Source organism: Nuphar pumila, chromosome 2 (assembly GCF_984573655.1).
Source record: "Nuphar pumila chromosome 2, dmNupPumi1.hap1.1, whole genome shotgun sequence".
Classification (NCBI taxonomy): Eukaryota; Viridiplantae; Streptophyta; class Magnoliopsida; order Nymphaeales; family Nymphaeaceae; genus Nuphar; species Nuphar pumila.
The window spans coordinates 107,280,938-107,302,122 of NC_143250.1; the positions used below are offsets into that span (position 1 = coordinate 107,280,938).

Sequence of the window (21,185 nt, forward strand, 5' to 3'; positions counted from 1 at the left end):
AAGAAAGAAAAGAAGAAGAGAAGGAACCAGAAAAAAAGATCGGACGCTGTTCTTCACGCGTTGAACGGAACGGTCGTGATTGAAGAAGCGCTGAAGAGGCACGTCGGTCATTTCGAGAAAAGATAAGGGTAGGGGAAATGATCGATCCGCGCTGTTCCGCTCGGACAGAGCAGAGGCTCTCGGTGGTTGGAAGGCGGAGGCTATAAATATTTCTCCACCCCCGCGAAGTCTCCAACCCGCCGTGATCGCGGCGACACGGCAGCGCCAGAGTCTCCGCTCCTTCCCATTTTCCCTTCTCTGGTTCTCTCTCTCTCTGCCGCTACCGAAAATCTAGGGTCTCCTAACTTCCCTTCCCCTCCGATCTCGCTCGCTTGCTCGCTCTCTGTGTGCGTCTTCGCGCGTGTGTGGATGCTTCACGGGGGAAGAATCGGGGTCTCCGGCATGTCGTTCCAAGCGAAGAAGCTCATAAACGACCCTAACGGTCTGTATTTTTCTTCCCAATTTCTCTTTCTTTCTTTTTTGTTCTTTCTCTTTTGACATATTGACGGTCTCTTAATTCTTTGTAGTGAAAGTTTTCTTGATGTCTAGATTTTTTCCGCTTGTAGTGAGAGTTTTCTTGATGTCTAGAAAATTTTCGTATTTATCTTCTTTGTTGCTTTATGCATCGTCTCGGCCTCGTTTTCTTTAACTTTTACTGAGATCTTTGACGGAAATTTCTTTTCTTTTCTTTCTTTATTTCTTTTGGTTTGTTGTTTTCTGAAAGATACGATTTGATGTGTGGATTATCGTGTTTTTGTATGGAGTGGTGTTGATTCATGGCAAGGCTATTGCACGGAGACAGAATTTATGGATGACAAGTTAGTTTCGTTCGTTAATTTGTTTGTTTAACCCTGGAGAATGATCTTTATCTGAGTTTTATGTGATCGAAAATTCGGAGAAACAAATTGGTGGAGCTATATGGCTTTCCTTTTTTGAAGATTAGTGCCAAGAAAATTCCCTTGCTGAAACCTTCGGGACTGCCTGTTGTGTGATTGTAATGCTTGTCCCGATGTAATGTGGTTGGCAGAAATTCTGTTTCTGCGATATTTTGATGTCACTCAGAACATTAAACGTTCTTGTTTCAGATTAGTGTAACTTAGGAAACCAGTATATATATATATATATATATATATATATATATATATATATATATATATATATATATATATATATATATATATATATATAATTGATTTACTTATCGTTGCTCTTGCAGATGTTGTGACGGAGTTCATTGAGGGTTTGGTTGAAACTTATCCTGGATTGCAGTACTTGGATGGCTTCCCTGAGGTAATGATCGAATTCTGATGTAGGAATGTGGTTTAGGAGGTTTTTGTGCTCCCGAATCTGTCATTTGAGTTGTCTATTGTTGAATTATTCACTTGTGATACTTTCCAGATCAAGGTTGTCTTGCGTGACGTATCAGGACCAACTTATGACAAGGTTGCTGTCATCTCAGGTGCTAAATCCTGTGCTTTCTCTTTGGGATGTTTTTTCCTGTAATAGTCTCATAGCTATGTCACACGGACTCTTCAAAAGGGTAGAAGCACCCTAGTCAACATAGTGCCAATGCCACACAAGTGTGGAACAGCAACCGACACAGCTGGGTGTGGATCAACAGGTGTCTGGTGGTGTGTGTTCAACTCACACCCCACCTTTTTGGTTCAAATTTGGACTTGGTCAACTCTGATCATGTACAATTGTCCAAGTTAAAAAGATGCTTTGAAAAGCATATATATATATATATATGTGTGTGTGTGTGTGTGTGTGTGTGTGTGCGCTACACATTCACATCTATGTTTTTTAGAATTGCTGTGTTATACCAGCTACACCGGTACCTGCACCCATGTGACATAATCATATAGAAACTGTAGAATTTGGAGTGGGGTCCTTGATAGTTTATACTTTTGTTACGCTTGTGTTATGTAATTAATAGTGCATGATAGCTATAGCTTTGCTAATTTTCTCTGAGTACTGTACCTGTGATGGGTAATTATCGACACCTATATCACATGGATACTGATGCAGGATGAAACATTTGCGTGACATGATAGTTCTCACACGAAAATACGGCCATCTGTATATATATTTTTATTAACATCAAGCAATAAAACATGAATATTATCTCAAGTGCAAACTCTTGAATGACAATTCTAGATCACTATAGTTGAAAACATCAAACAATAAAACTAAGTTGAAATTAAAATGTCATGTAATTGATAACAAATTTTAAGAGAAAAAAACACAAGTGAATATAAAATAAATAATCAAGACTATAAAAGGAAATAGACAAAGTTAATGATACAATGTTGAAATAGACAAAGTTAATGATACAATGTTGAAATAGACAAAGTTAATGATGCAATGTTGAAATAGATAAAGTTAATGAAACAATGTTGAAATATGCAAAGTTAACGATACAATGTTGACTGTGTCTAGCATTGGTTTGACTATATACATGAATTTCTTGGTGAGTCCGAATTTTGTGTCATTTGCAAATACATGCCAAGTGAAGTTTCCATAGGTTGACACCTACAATGGTATTGATCAATTCCTGGAATCTTCTACTTTAAGTTTATTAAAGCGTCTAATTTCACTTTTCCACAACATACTCACTCTTCTCTATTTGCTTCTAATATATATTGTTTGAGGGCATTTATTATGCAGCGGTGCTGCTGCCACTGACAGCCACCCATCTCAACATTTCCCAAGATGGAGACCACGCCCATCTCGAGAAATGCCAAGGTGGGTGGCTGTCAGCGGCGCTGCATCATGCAGCTTGGGCCTGCTAGTCATTCATTAGAGCAATAAATTAATTATGATGAGCATATTAAAAAGCTAAAATTAGAAGAATTCAAGTCTTTCTCTCTCACATGTGCACACACATACATAGATATTATTGCAAATATCAAGTAATGAGAGTGTAAGTTTGGAAAAGAGAAATCAATCTTGGCTTGCATGCGTATGCGCAAGTATGTACACGTGGCTTTTATAGTGTCATTACTTATTTTGCCATCCAATCCCATGCTTTCTTACCGTTCCAGCTATTATGGTGTATAAGTTTTTCATAAATTGATATCGAACAGATGCCACGAATTTTTTGAAACATCATGATATTTTTTGCTCCAAAGTGTAGCTTCATGAGAACACCTCAATATTTCCTAATGTCTCTAGAATTGTGGTCAGTACATATTAGTTAAGCTAAATTGTCCCAACATTGTTCTAAAAGTTCTGGAAAAGGTCAGCTTCTTTTGTTCCCTTATGTCTCTTTTCAACCTTTTCTCTGTTTCTAAACTGATTTCCTAGAAAAACAATCTTCCTAAGGGAGGTTCTTGATGTATTCTCTTGTGGGATATTTTTGGCTTGGCTGCTTTGAAATGCATATTTGTTCCTCTCAATTTCTCTGTTTTCTTTGGTGTATAGGGACATGTTTGATGCTCTGGTCCTTATTAGCTTGGTACAACATAAACTCTTTATGTACACGCAAAATTCCATTATCTTATTTCAAAAGAATATGCAAAATATATGAGACTGTATTTGCTTTATAGAATAATTTCAAAAGGAGGCGACACTCTCAATTTTCATCAAGTCAATTGTTCTCTTCAACTGATCATCAACAGACATAAGAAAAAGTTTGCAATTATTGTTTACACAGAGAATCTTGTATGCAACGGTTCATAGCATTTTAAGTCAAGAAGTTCTAAATCTTTTTAATAGTACAATTTGCTGCCTTCATCAGAAAAATGTCCATACTGATAGCTAAAAATCTGTTACTATTCCTTCTGTACAGGGGGTGGAAGTGGCCATGAGCCTGCTCATGCTGGATTCGTGGGACCTGGGATGCTAACAGCTGCTATATGTGGAGATATTTTTGCCTCTCCTCCTGTTGATTCTATCTTAGCTGTAGGACTCCTGATGCATAGTGGTGCATAGTTTTCTTTTCTTTTTAATGATCTCTCAAGTGTCAACCTCATAATGTTGTTACACATTTCAGGGAATTAGAGCTGTGACTGGTCCCAAGGGATGCCTTCTGATAGTTAAGGTAAAAAAACAACCAGCTGTATTTTTTGGAGAATTTATCTTCAAATTTGTTAAGGTAAAACAATATCCAACCTCATAATGTTGTTGGAGAATTTATCTTCAAATTTTTAGTGAAGGTGGATAAACAAGAACCATGTTGATGTGTTGGAACTTTGGCCTCAGGCTGCTTCTATCTGGGACCATTCTTGTTTTCATATTCTTGTTATATATGCTGCAAACCTTGCATCATATAGCTGCATTCTGCAGCTTGGTCCATATTCTTGTTATATATGCTGTATACCTTGCATCATATAGCTACTTTCTGCAGCTTGGTTCTTGTGACACCTTTTAGACTGCTGATCATTTGAAGTGTGAATGGAAAACCAAATGCTGCATTCTGTCTCTACATTTTTAAAGATTGGACGTTGCTGATAATTAAGAATTGGATTTAACAGAATTATACAGGTGATCGCTTAAATTTTGGTTTGGCAGCAGAGCAAGCAAAGTCTGAAGGATATAAGATTGAGGTATATTTTACCTCCTACCTATTTCTCTTGATTGTACTCATGGTTTCTGAACTTCTGTTAATTTTGATGCTCCCAGACTGTAATTGTTGGAGATGATTGTGCTCTCCCACCACCACGAGGTATAGCTGGGCGAAGAGGCTTGGCAGGGACTATCCTTGTTCATAAGGTCTGTGTCATGTATTCTGTTGTCTGTGCTTTGATACTTGGATAACAATGACCTGCCTTTTTTTTCTTTTCTAGATCTTACTATGAGTTTGTTAATGCTATTTCATCTAAACATTGCTTGTGCTTTTCTTTATTAATGCTATTTTATCTAAACATTGCTTCTGGTTTCTCTATAATTTGTTTCCCTTCTGAACATTTGGGACTTGAACCCTATTCATGTTGCTCATCTGGTGGTGGTGGAAACAGCCGGTTCACCCTTTAAGGCTGTGATTAGCAATTTTTTATGCTTGAATATTTATGAAAATTCTAGACCATTGATTTTCAACCCTTAAAAGATCCTTCTTATACATCGTAATTGGATGATCCAAAAGTCTATTTCTATAAAACCAAGCATCTAGATCACATCCATACGGTGAAACTTAAAAAAAAAAGAAAAAAAAAACTACGAAAATCTTGGTTCATACCAGTGAACATATTTTAGTTATATATATACCCACATTTGAATATGATTTTCTTAAGCATTTTTTGTGTTAATAAAATTATATTTTTTATATTGTGTTTAGCCCTTAGTGGCTTGTGCTTGTGAACTCTATTTAGCTCTTGGGTTTGCCCATAGTGGCTCTTGTGCTCATCCCATTAATGGCCTTGTGATTGTGCTCTATCTTTTTTTTATTTCATTACATTCTTTGTCTAAATTGTAGCTCTAGGCAGATCTGGGTTGTATTGACTGCCTGACATCTGTGGTTGCATGTTTTTAGTTTTTAGTTTTTTAACTCTTTGTTTGCATCAACAGATGTCATCATCTACTTGAATATCTGAAAAGTCGTAAAAAATCTTAAAACTTTCCAGTTGATGCCTATTTTTTGTTTGTTTTATTTGTTTTCCTCTTTGAAGTTTCTCATGAGGCCTGGGAGATCATCAAATCACAACACTCCTAGCTGGAAGTCAGGTGTTTCTAGAATTTTAATAAAAATGCACTTTGTGTTTATTTTTATTGGGAAAGTTTGTTCTTTCATCTTTTTCCTAATTTTCTTAGTGATTTCTGAAGTTGCAGGAGAATCTATCTTGTGCAAGTGAGATTTTTTTTTTTTGCATTTTTTGTTTTCTGGGTTTGGAGGCTTCCACCTAGTTGTGTATAAGGAGATTTGGGTTAACTCGTTTGTTTTATTGCTGCTGCTGATGGGTATCTTCTTGTGTGTGGGTGCCTTTTCTTGCCCTTCATAGTGATCATTCATGCTATTTCTCTGCCTTCTTTTGTGTTTCAGTATGCTTCGTGCAAAAAGGTAGACTCACTTTATTACTGGTGAAATTGAGCTCTACAGTTTATGTGCTTTGGTGTTTTGTAACCAGAAAAAACATAAAGGTGTGAACTGATTCTCTTACATTGATGGTATAGTCACCTAAAGAATATGTAGACCTATGTAGTCAAAAGCTCTAGGCGGTGCCTAGTCGGACTATCCGGTACCTCAATAAAAAAATAAAAAGTACACAAAATGTACATAAAAATTTGTTTATTTTTTTTAAGAAGATACACATACACACATATACATTATATTCATAGCATAATCAGAAATATATATATATATATACACACACACACAAAAATATCATACTTTCAGCCTTTCACAGAAAAGAACAACAAATTACATAATTCGTAATGCTAAATATGCTTTCGGTCTTTTATAGAAAAGTTCCCAGAAATTCACACATATATACAAACAAAAATCACACACATATATATATATATCTCATTTTCAGCCTTTATCAGAAAAATTTATCAAAAAGAAAGTAACACACACACACACATATAAAAACATAATCAGTTAAAACTAATTGTGCATGGTTTCAACATTTCACAGAAAAAAAAATCCCAAAAGCAAACATACATATATAATTGACTAAGCATGTTTTCGTCATGTCACAAAACAAATCACAAAAACACATGCACATATATAATTATACAAACAACAACAACAACAACAACTACGCCTTCATCCCAAAACAATTGGGGTCAGCGATATGAACCAAAAAAGAAATTCATTTTGGGTCTTCCACATGAATCCTTTTCCTCCAATCATTTCTATCCAACGCCATGTCCTCGGTGAGGTTCAAAGCATTCATATCCTTTCCTATCATCTCCATCCAAGTCTTCCTAGGCCTACCCCGACCTCTTTTAACTAATATATTTTCCCATTTCTCCAACCTTCTAACTGGAGCATCATTAGGCCTTCGCCGAATATGTCCAAACCACCGTAAACGATTCTCTCGCATCTTATTTTCAATGGGTGCAACACCTACCTTCTTACGTATCTCTTCGTTCCGAATCTTATCTTTTATTGTATTTCCACACATCCATCTAAGCATCCGCATCTCAGCTACACTCATTTTTTGAATATGATGTCTCTTGGCAGCCCAACATTCCGTACCATATAGTAAAGCGGGTCTAATAGTCGTCCTATAAAACTTTCCCTTCAACCGCAATGGCATTCTACGATCGCACAACACTCCAGTAGCACTTTTCCATTTCATCCACCCAACCTTTATCCTATGATTTACATCTCCATCAATTTCTCCATACTTTTGAATGATGGATCCCAAATATTTGAAATAATCATTCACCAGTATATCTTGCTCACCAAGCTTCACTACACTCCCATCACTACTTCGTTGCTTACTAAACCGACATTCCATATATTCAGTCTTACTCTTACTCAACTTAAAATCTCTAGCTTCCAATGTCTGTCTCCATAATTCTAACTTAGCATTAACCCCAGCTCTAGACTCATCAATCAAAACAATATCATCAGCAAACAACATACACCACGGTACATTATCTTGAATTGATCTCGTAAGCTCATCCATCACTATCGCAAATAGGAAAGGGCTTAAAGCAGATCCTTGATGTAACCCAACCGTTATCGGAAAATTGGTTGTCACCCCTCCACAAGTGCGGACATTGGTTACTACTCCTTCATACATATCTTTAATTATACTAATGTACTTGAGAGAAACACCTTTCTTCATCATTGTCCACCAGAGAACGTCCCTAGGTACTCTATCGTATGCCTTCTCTAAATCAATAAAAACCATATGCAAATCTTTGTTCCTCTCTCTATATCTTTCAATAAGTTGTCTAAGAAGATGTATAGCTTCCATAGTTGATCTTCCAGGCATAAAACCAAATTGATTCCCCGATATCATGACAACCTTCCTCAACCTAGACTCAATCACCCTCTCCCAAAGTTTCATAGTATGACTCATGAGTTTTATACCACGATAGTTTGTGCAATCTTGTATATCACCCTTATTCTTATATAAAGGCACCAAAGTACTCTTCCTCCACTCATTAGGCATCTTATTTGTTCGCCAAATCAAGTTAAAAAGATTTGTCAACCATTCTAAACCTTTCTCTCCCAAGCATTTCCAAGCCTCGATAGGTATACCATCTGGGCCAACTGCCCTTCTTGATTTCATTTTCTTCAAAGCCTCTGCAATTTCTTTCTTTTGAATCTTGCGCATGAAGTCACGATTTATCTCATGAAAAGGAATGGAGAAGTCTCCAAGATCTTGAGCATGACTATCATTAAATAGCTTATCAAAATAATCTTTCCATCTCTCCTTAATCTCCTCATCTTTGACTAAAACCCTTTGCGTTTCATCTTTGATACATCTAACCATACCCAAATCCTTCGATTTCCTATCTCTCATCTTTGCAAGCCTATAAATATCCTTCTCGCCTTCTTTGGTATCCAACTTGTCATAAACCTCCTTATATACCTTAGCCCTCGCGTTTCGAACAATTTTTTTAGCTTCCTTCTTTGCTATCATATACTTCTCCAAATTCTCATTATCACGACTCTTACTTAGATTTCTATAACACTCTCTTTTAACCTTAATAGCTAATTTGACATCCTCGTTCCACCATGATGTATCCTTACCTAGTGGTGCACCGCCTTTAGACTCACCCAATACCTCCTTAGCTACTTTTCTCATACCACCCGCTATCTTATTCCACATTGATTCTGAATCCTCCTCGAGACACCAATCAACTTCCTTAACTACCTGCTCTACAAACATTCCTTGTTTAGCTCCTTTCAGTGCCCACCACTTAATTCTAGGATCTATCCTATGTCTATCCCTTTTGCGGCATTGTCTAATTCTAAGATCTAAAATTAAGACTCTATGTTGTGTAGCTACACTTTCTCCCGGTATAACCTTACAATCGATGCAACAACCCCTATCTCTCTTTCTAAGTAGGAAAAAATCTATCTGACTCGTATTAACCCCACTTTTAAATGTTACTAGGTGAGACTCCCTCTTCCTAAACCAAGTGTTTGCTAAGATCATATCATAGGACAAACAAAAATCTAAAATCCTTTCTCCACTTTCATTTCTTTCTCCTATACCATAGCCTCCATGGATATTCTCAAATCCATCCCTACTAATGCCTACATGTCCATTAAGGTCACCGCCGATGAAAAGCTTTTCTCCATAAGATGTCTCTTGTACTACTCCATCTAAATCTTCCCAAAATTGATGCTTAATGGAATCATCTAAACCTACTTGAGGTGCATAAACACTAATAATATTAATAATATCCGTACCTAATACTAATTTAATAAGTAAAATTCTATCACCCTTCCTACGGACCTCAACTACATTATCTATAAACTGACGACTCATAACAATCCCTACTCCATTCCTATTCCTATTTATTCCTGTATACCAAATCTTATATCCCCAAGGTTCTATCACTTTAGCTTTCTCACCTACCCATTTGGTCTCTTGAAGACATAAAATATCAATCTTTCTCCTACACATAACATCTACTAACTCTACCAACTTACCAGTTAAAGACCCTATGTTCCAAGTGGCTAACCTAATTTTATGGTCTTGGACTAACTTCTTTACCCCCACCCATCCAACAAAGTGAGGGAACCCTTGCCTATTTGACACCACACCCGGGCGCCGGTGTGACGCGTCGCTTCTGGGCGACGACCTAGCAACCCTTGCACATTTATCACTGCCTTCGGGCCTAGAGAGTACAGCGCGTCGCTCAGTAGGGAACGCCCCAACGAAATTCTCATATTGGTTCATTTTCATAGGATATAACAAAGTTTTTATGCTGGCTGTCACAGGCCTACCGCAACCCTCCTCCTTTATCCGGGCTTGGGACCGGCAGTGTATAACTACACAGGCGGAGTTTCACATATATAATTATATATACAAAAAATCAACAGAATACTTGTAATAATAATAATAATAATAATAAATGACTAAACTGCCTTCGTGCCTAGGCAAGGGCAGCTTGGTCGCTGACTAAGCGCCCTAGTTGGCAAAATTGATACCTTTTAAGGTACCCACTTAGAAATTGCAAAGCTTAGGCATTTTTCTACTAGGTGGACTAGTCGGTGCCTAGTCGGCGCTTTTGACTACATAGATGTGGACCATGAAAAGAAAGTAGATCTGGGGAAGTTGCAAATCAGTGAACAATGAATTGTGAGTTTTATACAGAACCTTAACTTCTGGCCATGTCACATGGGATGCAGCTGTAGGAACAGTGATATGGCCATTTTTGTGAAGTCAATTGTTGGCAGTATATAAGGGGATAAGGAATGACAAAAGAAATGGAGAAACTATGTGAGATAACTTTTAGCAATCTAGTCAAGTTAATAAGGTTAAAGAGTCTCAAGATTTTGTCTGTATGCTTGTTCAGCTTGCTCTATCTCTGAAGGTGCTTGATACCATGAGCAAGCATGTAGGAAAGAACCAGTGTATTGTTCCACATCTACTGTGTGGGTGGATCATCTTTTCTTGAGCCAGTTGATCTAGAAGTATCTGCAGAGGTGTAAGCGACAGTTGGAACAAAAATAGTTTTTTTTTCATTAATATCCTGTTGCTGCTCATTGTTAGATTGAGCATATTTGGATAGCCATTCTAAAACTTTGCATTGTCAATCACTGAACTTTGTCTTGAGGGTACCTATCTGAAGGTATGTGAGAGGGTCATGCAGCCTCTGGACCTTTAATTCATACTCATATCACTCTATTTGTTCTTAACTTGCTGCTATAGCTCCTCTTTCGGCCTTTCGTTTCAATATTTGTATCTGGATATGGCCAAGCCAATGATAGGTAGGACAGCATATTATTGTTGTAAATTGGCTCAAAGTGTTGTGAAATTGCTATTTGCTTCTAAAGATCCAGGTACAATTGGTTCATCCTATTGCTAAACCTCCTCCTTTAAGTGTGCTTTTACTTTTGTTTCTGGTTCTGGCTCTTGTAAACGGCCAAGTCATATGACGTTCAACTGCTAGTGGAAGTGTTGTTTTGCAGTTGGTACTTCCCTCCTACAGCCTCATCTATAGTAGTTCTGTGATTGTCGAACATGATCTATACCAAATTGCTGAATTCCTTCATCAGTCGTTCCATTAACTTGCCTCTTGTTTCTTTGAAGCACTCCATCTGTTCAGTGCTCAGTATATTTAATAATATGTACTTAGCTATAAGTGTTCTATGATAAGAGATATAGCTGATATATGGCAACAGTTGCCTCATACTTGCCCTTCCTTTTTTTCTTTGTTTGTCTTTGGCATCTTGAAAGAATAAATACATTTTATTTTTATAACAGGTTGCTGGGGCAGCAGCAGCTGCTGGTCTTTCTCTTGCTAATGTTGCTGCAGAGGCAAAACATGCTTCTAAACTGGTGGGCACAATGGGAGTTGCTCTGTCTGTTTGCACCCTGCCAGGTCAGGTCACATCTGATCGTCTTGGTCCTGGAAAGATGGAGCTTGGTCTTGGGATTGTAAGTTATATAATTTCTCATCTTATTCCTTTGTGGTTTCATTCTTTTTTTCCATTTTGCATTGACTGTGCAGTCTATTTTGTTACAAATTTGTTTATATGAGTCGAGATTCATCAATTTGCATTTAGAGTTGGTAACAAACCAAGCTGCTTGTAACTCAGCTTGAGAAGGAGCTCATTCTGTCTTGTAAAATAGGCTCGTTTAAGCTTGAGATGAGCTCATCATGTTTAATGAGTCAAGCTTGAATAAGGGATGTTGACATCGAGTTCTACATCCAGAATAGACCTAGGAAGACATGATCCCAGGAGGATATTTGGCATGTTCCCCTTCTTTGGGTCTGTCACAAGGGAAACTGAAACCTGATTTGCAAACTCTGGCCTGTGCTCGAGCTCAAAGGAGAAAAACCAAGTTTGAACAAGAGAAGCTCTTCACATCCAACTTGTTTCCTAGACTTATTGGATTGATACCGTTAGTGAACCGAGTTATGATTCCTTTATGTTATGCTTGATTGGATAGAGAGCAGAAAGGCTTTAGCTTCCTCAAATGAATTCTTGCTTTATTATTTTTATTTCCTGATTTTTCTAGCATGGAGAACCTGGAGCTGCTGTAACTGACATTCAGCCAGTGGATGTGGTGGTATCTCATGTTCTAAATCAAATTCTATCAACGGTTTGTTCCATTGCTTGATTTATTTTTTCTCTTTTCCCTTTCTTTCCTTTTCTGTTCTTCAGGATGGAAGCCCAAAATTTTCATACCATGCTAACTGGATGTAGATCTAGACATCTGTTATGGGATGATTTCAACCCATTTTTATCCTTCTGAATGCTATAGTGCTCTCTCTGATATCGCTGGTATATTTTCTCTTGGCACCACCATCACAGGAAACACATTATGTGCCAATCACACGAGGGAGCAGAGTTGTTCTCATGATAAATGGGTGAGACCATTTGTTTGGCCATTTTTTTTCCATTCTTTTGTTTTGTTTTGGTTTACTATTTTAGGGTTCAGTAGAGTTTGGTACACTTTCATTAACACGTACAATAGTCAGGCTGATTTTGTGCCTTCTCGATTATAATTTAATGAACATTGGATAATTAATCTATATTCATTCATTTATTAGAAAACTTGGGCTTTTGTTTCTTATTTGATTTGGAAAGGGTTTTAATAAGAAATTCTCTTGAACATTTTGCTTCTGTAAAGATATTGGAATGGGAATGCTTTTATCTCTTCTAATTTATCAACATAATTGAACAAATGATATATGAAGAAATGTGCAAAACCTTGTTAACAAATTCAAAGATGCCATGGTTCCATCCTTGAGTGCAAGCAGTACTAGTGTTGAAATACAGTTTTGAGATGGGTAATGGAAAGATCACCCAGTTTCGGATCTATAAAAGTTCAGAGTGCAAGGTTGAAAATATCCTCGATGTACAAAAGTAACAAAATCTGCAGACTGGTCATATTTATGGAAATAAATTTATGTACATGCCTTTATGCCTTCCAAACTGGGGATTTTTCAAGCAATCATCATGAAGTTGATCGAGAGTCCCTGAAACCCTGTGACTCACCAGACCTGGATCAGCAGAAAACCTGCTTAATTCAGTAAGATAAACAAGTTTTTGCCAAAATTTAACCAAGTCTTGACTCAACTCAGCTGAGTCATAGGGACATATGTATGTACGCGCGCATAACATACATGTATACATACATACATACATACATATATATGTATGTATGTATGCTTGGATGTGTGTATGTACAGTGTGCATTGCTAAGGTTGTGCCAAAAATTATGTTTTTGTGTGTGCTTTTTTAAACACTCTCAATTCTCAGTTTGCTAAATATGATGTTGACAATGTTTGTCTTTTTTTCCTTTTTGTTATATAATGTCATTGCTACATGCTCTAATGGCCTTGAATCTTGATTTGGTAGTTTATGTCTGTGCTGTTTGTAGTAGTACAATTTCATATTTTGATATACTAATGTTGTCAATATTCAACAATTTAAATTAGATATGGTGCATAACTTCATGGACTTGTTCATCTTTTTTCATGGTTAGTGTTGATTTTGTTTAGTAACAGAAATGATATTAAATGTTGACGTGATTGTCATGTTTGTATCTGGTTGCTCTGTTCTGTGTCTATTTCAAGTGATATGGATGCCAAGATTTGTGTATTTTTTGCATGTGTACTCCATTATGATCTTACATTTGTGTGGATTGTGTTCTTTGTGTCTTCTTTTGACAGTTTTTTTCCTTTTTCCCCCCTTAAAACTTTTGAAGATTAGGTTCCACACCAGTGATGGAGCTTATGATTGTGGCAAGAAAGGCTGTTCCTCAGTTGCAGTTAGAACATGGACTTGCTGTTGACAGAGTTTATACAGGATCTTTTATGACCTCTCTTGATATGACAGGTTTGTTTGTCAAATGAAACATTTTTTCATAGAAATGGGCCAGAGTTAATTTTTTGAAGTATCTTTTGCAGGGTTCTCCATTTCAGTTATGATGGCAGACCAAGCCATTTTGGAAGGTCTGGATGCCCCAACCAAAGCTCCATATTGGCCTGTTGGTGTTGATGGTAGGCATGCAAATCTTGTATTCTCATTTGTAAAATGATTTTGGACTAAAAAAGTGAATTCTTGTCTTAGATGCTTAAAATGCAGCCTGAATTTTGTTTGTGGTAGATATAAAGGTTTCATTTTAAAGCTCATTGTTGAATACCTAAACCTGCAGGAAATCACCCACCTACTAAGATTCCTGTTCCTGTTCCCCAATTTCGTGCAAGAATAGACGAGGTGATTGTTCATCTTTGTGACAAACAGATCAAATCTTGTTTTCTATCTCATTCTGTGTTATAAAAGAAAAGTTTATCCTTTTGTTCCTGGAAAGTTTTCTGCTGCCTTCCTAATATCTGTCTTTGCTTTTCTGCATTGTGAAAGAGATGCTTACAGTTTGGCATATTGATATTCGTAACTGTCCATTAGGTTGATGATCTGGTTGATTAAGCTATACAGCCACCAAAATGTGTCATATTTTTTCATATGAATATCTATGTTCGAGCCTCAGGGAAATCTTTTCTCTTGTTTGCTCCTTTTGCCTGCTGCTTTTTCATTCAGAAACGTAAGTAATGTGTTTTTGCTCCTTTTAGAGGGAAAATGCCAGAAATAATGTCCTTATTTGCTTCAACGCCAAATTTATGTTGGGTTTGCTAAGATATAGAAGGGTTATGAGCTATGCGGCTTAATGTCAGCCTCATAGAATGCATAACTGCTGTATCGTACATTTGTGATTAATAATGGGATACAACAGATTTCTTCTTCACTCCGTTTAGTCTGTTGGTGAAAAGACTGCTTTTAATTTTCAGGGAACAATGTCATATAAAAATAAGTTTCACTAAATTTCCGGCTTGAGCCATTTCGATTAGAACTCTAGATAAATTTATTATTAAAGAAATAATATGTAAAGTAGGTACAGGTCTAGCTTTTGTGTAAGCTATTAAAGTAGGTACAGATTAATGTTACCGAATCTTTTTGTTATACAATTGACATAACAAAGCAGTCACCTTTCATTATTTTAGATAAAGAAAGCTCAAACAGAAACGTAAAAGAACCATTAGGCATGAAGAAGCATCGAAGGCTTGTACAAGTCTAAGAATGACTTGATACTGCATGAAAAAAATGTTCTTGTTAAGTAGCTTGCAAGCTTGTGTATGCATAAGGTGCTGCCAGGACCGATGGCATAATTGATACCTTTGTATGTCATCACTGGTCAATGTTATGAATTTAACACAATGCAAAGCAGGTAGAGAGACAAATGGCACTGATGTATATGTCGGAGTTGATACCATGCTTGTTTCGCTTCCATGATGTCTTAATCTTGTGCAAATATCTTCTATAAGCAATGAATCAAGGAACTATACAGATATATTTCTCTAAGTATTTCTATCATGCAACAGGCACTGGGTCGGCCTCAGGAACTAAGCAAGCAAGGTTTTCTTCTTGAAGCTGCTATTAAAGCAGCTGCAAATGAAATGATCAATCTCAGGGACAATCTGAATGATTGGGATAGCAAAGTTGGAGATGGAGACTGTGGAACAACAGTGAGTTCTGTGAGCTTGGCTTTCCTTTTGCATGCGCTATTTGGGTAACTTGGTATGTTTCCTTTCTGTAGATGTACAGAGGTGCAACTGCTATTCTTGAGGACATGAGAAAGCAGTAAGTTCTGTTCTAGTGCTTCCATCTCTTTATGATGGATGTCTATGTCCGTACTGGTGTTTGCTGATGGCAAATTTTGATTCTGTGGTGTTCTTGTTGTTAAGATAAATATAGCATTTTCCTGTGTAGTTGTGTTTGTCTTGTATATGCCAAAGTACACCTGAGTGTACTTTAGGTTTTCCCTCCTTTTTTATGTGTATTCTTATATATTTCATTTGAGTTGTATTCAAGGTATACTAGGTATACCTTTTATGTATTTTAGGATAGCTATACTCTAGGTATACCTACTAATTAGGTAAGTATACTTAAAGTATACTTTTAGGCTAGATTAGGACTATTTTTGGTCTTGTATTTTTGCATTTATTATTATTATTATTATTTTCTTGTAACTAGTTCAACTGGTCATTGGACTAGCATTGGGCTTTAACTAGCTGTTAGACCTTCCTAATGGCTAGTGTATTTGGGGCTTTATATATATATATATATATATATATATATATATATATATATATATATATATATATATATATATATATATATATATATATATATGAGGCATATGTCTTATTTAGAGATTGAGAGAGGATGGATGTAAATTGTGTGTGTGTGTGTGTGTGTGTGTGTGTGTTGTAGTGAGGTTACCTAATCTAGGTATACCTATTATATTAGGTAAGTATACTTATAGGCTAGATTAGGACTATTTTTATTGTTGTATTTTTGCATTTATTATTATTATTATTATTTTCTTGTAACTAGTCCAATTACTCGTTGGACTAGCATTGGGCTTTAACTAGCTGTTAGACCTTCCTAACGGTTAGTATATTTGGGCCTTATATATATATGAGGCCTATTCCCTATATAGAGATTGAGAGAGGATGGATGTAAATTGTGTGTGTGTGTGTGTGTGTTGTAGTGAGGTTGCTTTGTAAATTTTGTGATTATTTTTCATTAATAAAGAACTGTATTTTTTAATTTCTTGTTCTTCTTCATGACTATGTATGGTTTATTGTATTTAGCAAAATGCATTATGATAATTCATTTTAATGAAATTATTATTTTTCTTTATTTTATTTTGTATCTTGCATTCCATGCCATTTCATGACACTTGTTCTATATAACACATAGTTATTCTAAATTTGTTTAGATGATAGATTATTTATTAACTGTTCTCTTGAACTTGATTCTCAACCATTTTTTTTCTGTTTAAATCTTTAGGTTTTGATCTTTCTATTTTTTTTATGCAATCAAATTTTTACACATTAGCATGATCAATTGGCTGAGGGTGATTGAGGCTTCGGCCTCGGGCTACACTTGCTATGAAATGACAATATATAAATGTATATGTCATCAAGTATTTTATTTGGTGCATAGTTATAAATATTGTACTTTGAAGAGTTCCCCTTCTTCTAAAGGACAACAAATAAATACTGAGAAACTGTCAGAATATGATTTTTTCTAGTCCAAGGTTAACTTATTTATGCAGCACTACTATGTGATCTAAGACGCCATCATGAAACCCTACTACTTGTATGAAGTTTGATGCACAACTGAATTTCTTGTCCTGTTTTCAGCTTTCCAGCCTACATAAAACCAAATCTAGCATTTGGGCCAATTTTATATGATATCTAATCATGGATGCATAAGAAAAAATGGTAAAGCTTTACCATTTGAATTTTGCGAGCATTTTCAGCCATCTCAAATGATATAAAATCAATAAAACAGCAATATTTTGAATGAATACTACTGATTGGTCTAGGTAGTAATCAATGTTAAGATAAGGCATTCAAGAAAAAATATGTTCCACAAACCAGGAGCAATATGGATTAGTAAATTATCTTGCAGATCAGAAGCAAGCTTTTGACAGTGATGAATGGAGCAGAAACTGATCTTTTCTTGAAGCTCATTGAGTACAAAAGTGCATGAAAGCAAATAGTTTTCTATTAGTTTGCACTATTCCTTGTGTCTTGGGCTTATTTTTTGAAAGAATCCATAACTGCTTGGAAAGGGTTCTTGCCTTTTGACCATCACATCCAAGAACACGATCCTTGTGAGGAACATTGTTCTAATTTTTCAGCTTCTTATGTGCCATCATTCAGCGTTTTAGCACATTTGGGCTACCATGCTCAAGTAGATCGAGCTTCTTAATTTGCGTGATATTTTATCCTAGATGATGTTTGATGACATACACCTTAAACAGATTCTGATGTTCACTCCACTCCTGTTTATTCTACATGTCTATAACTTGTGACCATCTTCCAGTGCTTTCTGATCATATACTCCTACTTGTTACTAGTGTTAGATTTTACATACACAGCTTCTTAAGCAGTTCTATGGTGTATTTGCTGCCATAATGTTTTCTTCTACCACTTGAATGTGTGACTTGCACAACTTCAAGTCATCAAGTTGTCTCATGTTCCTTCATTTTCGAGGTATGTTGGCCATTGATCTTAGTCAATTGTACAACTTTCCAGCCTCACAAGAGCTCTTTTGTGGTGCATTTAGGTTTGTCTAGCTCAGGTACATTGCATGGTGCGTGGCTTGGCACATCTTGTGTTTTAGTTTGTAACTCAACCACTCGTGTCTCCTTCCACATAGCTCAGCACTATAAGTGAACCTAACTTTTAGTGTTGTGTAAAAAACTGAAGGGATATTTAGCGCGTTTGAAACACTACTTGGAAGCGATTCCAAACTGACCCCCTGGCAAGAGTGTTTAAGTAATTCTGTCTGGTTTATTTTGAGCAAGGTGAGTTCATTGCAACTGATAAGGAGTAATAGAGTTTACATTAATTCGTGGGTCTTGTCGGTTTTACGATGCTTCTAATGGATCAACGGTGTCTTTCTTCTAATTTGTATCTTTCTTGCTGATTTTCCTATATACAGTCTACAACTTTTCATATCATTGGAGTTTTATAACCTGTTCTCGTTGTCCAATTTTTTCAGGCAGCAAATCATGCTTTAATATAAGACTTTTTTTTTCATTTTCAAGTTGGATATGTTGCAGTTTCCTGTATGTGTGTTTCTGCACTTGCATGTGTTTCTATATTTAATCCTTTTTTGTTGTCTTTTTAGGCAGTTGTGTTATTATTAGTCATTTCCTGGAGGTATGTGTGTGTACATGTGCACACATGCATGTGTGTGTTGTGGGATTGATTATTGTGGCCCACCACATCACCTTACAGTGTATAGCTTGAGTTGTACTTTGTCCTGTTATACCACATGCATCTGTTTGCATGGTTAGGTTGTCTATTTGTGTCATGTAAGATGTTAAATGTGACTTCATTTATGGATGGTTGATTTTGTGTTCTTCACAATTGTTTTAGCATAACAGACTATTTAATGATACCAATGAGCTTTAAAACCATTTCCTTATTGGAAATGGGCTATACAGGTTAAGAACTTCAATTCGAAATAATCAGTTAGCAGATGCATATAGATGCTATCCTTAATTTTTTGAATGTGAGAGTAACGTGTACTGTTTGAGTTCTCTTATGGCTGTTGTAATGACTGGATTGATTTTGTATTGCAGCTATCCATTGAATGATGCAGCAGAAACAGTCAATGAAATTGGAGCTTCTATCAGAAGGGTCATGGGAGGAACCAGTGGGATCATGTATGCCATTTGAGTCTTATTTCATGCTTCTGCTCTTAGCTGCTTAGTCTTTTGACCAATTTCCATGAAGGTCCTGTGTTGGGTGAACAAGTATGCGCTGTAATAATTTCAATTCATGTGATGTGAAATGAAGTTTCAGCTTTCTAGATATAGAGATAGAAAGCTCGTTCCTGTAAACCAAATTTCTTTGGCTATCCTAAACTCTTGGAGACCATGTCATCTCTTGCAGCTATTATTAGCATATTGCTATGATATATTCAGTATTTTTAATATGTTTTTATCTCTAGCTATGATATATTCTTCAAGGCAGCATATGCAAAGTTGAAAGAAAGCTCACCTGTGTCCACCTCCACCATGTCTAAGCAATGTAAGATGTGCATCCGAATGTTAATTGCAGATTTTTTTGTTACCTTGTATTAAACAATAGATTTCTTAATGCAGGGGCCGATGCTCTTGAAGCAGCCATTGCTGCAGTTAGCAAGTATGGAGGTGCTAAAGCAGGCTACCGGACATTATTGGATGCTCTTATTCCAGCATCTGCTGTTTTACAAGAGGTAACTGATAAATTTAGTCCAACCCTTCCTGCATGTTATGAAAACTGATATTTTCCTTCATTTATCAGAGGCTAAGTGCAGGAGATGAGCCTGTAACAGCATTTCTTCTTTCGTCTGAAGCGGCCATGGTTGGTGCTGAGTCTACCAAAAATATGCAAGCACAGGTACTGTTTTTTGTTTCACCAACCGGACTAAATTTCTTAAATACATTCACAAGAGCTAGCATATATTGCAGGAAATTTTTGGCAGATCTGTTTGAGTGTGTTTAGATTACGGATGTTTAATCTATTCTTTTATTTCTGCGGGCTTTTCACTAGTATATATTAAGATTTTTTTTTCAGCTTCGTGAATTCAATGCAATTCTGTTGTGATCAATGTTTCAATAACCTGTAGGCTGGCCGCTCAACATATGTTTCCGGGGAGATTCTTTCAACAGTTCCAGACCCAGGTGCTATGGCAGCCGCTTCATGGTACAAAGCTGCAGCTCTTGCTGTAAAAGCCACCTGAGCTCATGACAAGACCTCCGAGCATTTGGATGGTGGAAGGGAGCTCTGGTATGGGGCTCAGCAATTTTCAGTTGAGTTGTACGTTTATCAGCAGAGACTTGCTTCGACTGTCCCAAAAAATTTTACTCCAAAGTTTTGATCAATGCTGACACACACATTGGTTTTCCGCTTTTGCTTTGCATTAGCTGAGAAAGCGAGAGTTTGATTGAGTTCATTCATTTCTGTATGTAGCCATGAAATATATATCATAGACAGCGTCAAAAGACAACTCTTGTGAAATAAAGCTTCATAAATTGGCCAGAACATGGAAGCCTTGTGCGACATTTATCTTTTGCTGAAATCAACACATCCTTTCGTGGGTGGTTAGACTGTTTGACATGGGCTCTTGCTGATCGCTTTTCTTTGTAGACTTCTCTACGAACAACTTAAACAGTTGGATTGTACGTTTTAAGAAAAATGCTGAAAAATCTAATCAAGGCCTGGGATCTGAACGTGTTGGGTTGGGTTCATTTTGAATTTTTGTTCCTATCTGGTTAGTAGATCACACATGTGAGTCCGTGCGAGGGATCTGAGTTGAAAACCCCAAGGATTAAAGACCCACGGACTTCTAAATTGGAAAAATGTCCGATCAGGTAAAACTGAAACTGATCTAGGTTACACACTTGGGTTCTGTTTTGAACCATATCAAACACTAATTTGTGGGATTTGGAATGAAGGTCCAACCTTCCTTATCGGCCTAGCCCTAATTGGGC

The 21,185-nt window shown here is 36.6% G+C and overlaps 1 protein-coding gene across 1 annotated transcript; it reads left to right on the forward strand.

Moving 5' to 3' along the window:
• Nucleotides 1-239: 239 nt before the first annotated feature.
• On the forward strand, nucleotides 240-20,736 carry LOC149846603 (putative 3,4-dihydroxy-2-butanone kinase). Its single transcript, XM_089996444.1, has 20 exons — nucleotides 240-481; nucleotides 1,256-1,329; nucleotides 1,438-1,498; nucleotides 3,830-3,942; nucleotides 4,034-4,081; nucleotides 4,515-4,586; nucleotides 4,663-4,752; nucleotides 11,379-11,552; nucleotides 12,138-12,221; nucleotides 12,434-12,489; nucleotides 13,833-13,963; nucleotides 14,035-14,127; nucleotides 14,283-14,344; nucleotides 15,505-15,648; nucleotides 15,720-15,763; nucleotides 19,290-19,373; nucleotides 19,661-19,740; nucleotides 19,815-19,927; nucleotides 19,996-20,091; nucleotides 20,321-20,736. Exons 1-20 carry the CDS (start codon nucleotides 409-411, stop codon nucleotides 20,432-20,434), a joined length of 1,806 nt encoding a protein of 601 aa, XP_089852570.1. The 5' UTR covers nucleotides 240-408; the 3' UTR covers nucleotides 20,435-20,736.
• The last annotated feature ends 449 nt before the right edge of the window (nucleotides 20,737-21,185 follow it).

Coding starts and splice junctions, on each gene's coding strand:
- LOC149846603 (XM_089996444.1), top strand. CDS start 409: ATGCTTCACGGGGGAAGAATCGGGGTCTCCGGCATGTCGTTCCAAGCG. Junction 4,753..11,378: donor GGACTATCCTTGTTCATAAG/GTCTGTGTCATG, acceptor TTTTTATAACAG/GTTGCTGGGGCAGCAGCAGC. Junction 12,490..13,832: donor GTTGTTCTCATGATAAATGG/GTGAGACCATTT, acceptor AAACTTTTGAAG/ATTAGGTTCCACACCAGTGA.